The sequence below is a fragment of the Rhincodon typus genome, chromosome 6, assembly GCF_021869965.1.
Source record: "Rhincodon typus isolate 14 chromosome 6, sRhiTyp1.1, whole genome shotgun sequence".
Lineage (NCBI taxonomy): Eukaryota > Metazoa > Chordata > Chondrichthyes > Orectolobiformes > Rhincodontidae > Rhincodon > Rhincodon typus.
In genome coordinates, this window is record NC_063337.1 from 91,501,371 (window position 1) to 91,502,429 (window position 1,059).

The window sequence follows — 1,059 nt, forward strand, 5'->3', positions numbered from 1 at the left end:
CCTAGACCCTTCTTTTCTGAAGAAGGGTCTAGGCCCAAAACGTCAGCTTTCCTGCTCCTCTGATGCTGCTTGGCCTGCTGTGTTCATCCAGGTCTACACCTTGTTACCTCTTTTTCTGCAATTGGTTAGCCAATTATCTCTCAATACTAATACATTACCCACTACCAACGTTCCCTCTCCCTCGGAGGGTTGACGTATGTCAACTGGTGTGCAAACACACTGAAGTCCAATTCCAATGTTGCTGTCCCACGTGAGGCTTGGAGGTCCAAACAGCAGCAGGAAAAAACATACATCGTTGTACCTTACACCAGCTCCTAAGTAGCCTTATGTTTGGAAAATATATACTACATTTTCTGATTTCCCTTTATCTATCCTATTTGTCATCTCCTCAATGGTCTCTATTAAATTTGTTAGGCATGATTCCCCTTTCATTAAGTCGTGCTTGACTATATTAAGTATTTCTAAATTCTCTGCCATAACTTCCTTTATAATTGACTAACATTTTCTGAATGACAGTCGTCACTCAGTTGCCAGGGCTGTAAGTTCTGGAAATGCCTCTTTAAACCTCACTGCCTCATTCTTCATTATTAAGGCTAAAACCAACCTCACTGACTAAGCCTTTGGGCGCCTATCTTTATCATCTCAGTGCGTCTCCGTGAGGCTGGTATGCAGCTTCCGATGTTAAAGGTTGTTGTTTGGTTGGACAAGAGTGTTGCAGAAGAAAATGTCATGCCAGCCGAAGTTTTCCTCTTGCACACATCAGGACAGGTGAAAGAATGCCAATGCCTGGACACATACCTTTAACCTGAACAGGCCAAGTAGCTGAATGTGAACATTCTTGACTCGTACAGAACCAAAAGCTTTTCTTCAGCAAGACCCAAAGTGCTATAAACAGACGCTGCTGTAGCCCTTGTTGTTAAACCTTGGCGGGCAGTCGCCCCCCGCCCCGAGCCCAGCCTCAATCTCTTACCTGTACCCCGGGCAGAGTGGCCTGCTCCGGGGACTGAGCCATCCCGCCGGCCCTGCTCGGGATTCCTGGGGGGGGGGGGGGGGGGGGGG

At 47.3% G+C, this 1,059-nt stretch overlaps 1 protein-coding gene across 1 annotated transcript in view; it reads right to left on the bottom strand.

Annotated features, from left to right (window-relative positions):
- LOC109914999 (serine/threonine-protein kinase 24) overlaps nucleotides 1-1,049 on the bottom strand; it is a 41,050-nt gene extending 40,001 nt beyond the window's left edge. Inside the window, exon 1 of the mRNA XM_020514602.2 lies at nucleotides 971-1,049. Within this exon, the coding sequence (XP_020370191.2) occupies nucleotides 971-1,012 (42 nt within the window). The 5' untranslated portion in view covers nucleotides 1,013-1,049. The remainder of the gene's footprint in view (nucleotides 1-970) is intronic.
- Between the last annotated feature and the right edge of the window lie 10 nt (nucleotides 1,050-1,059).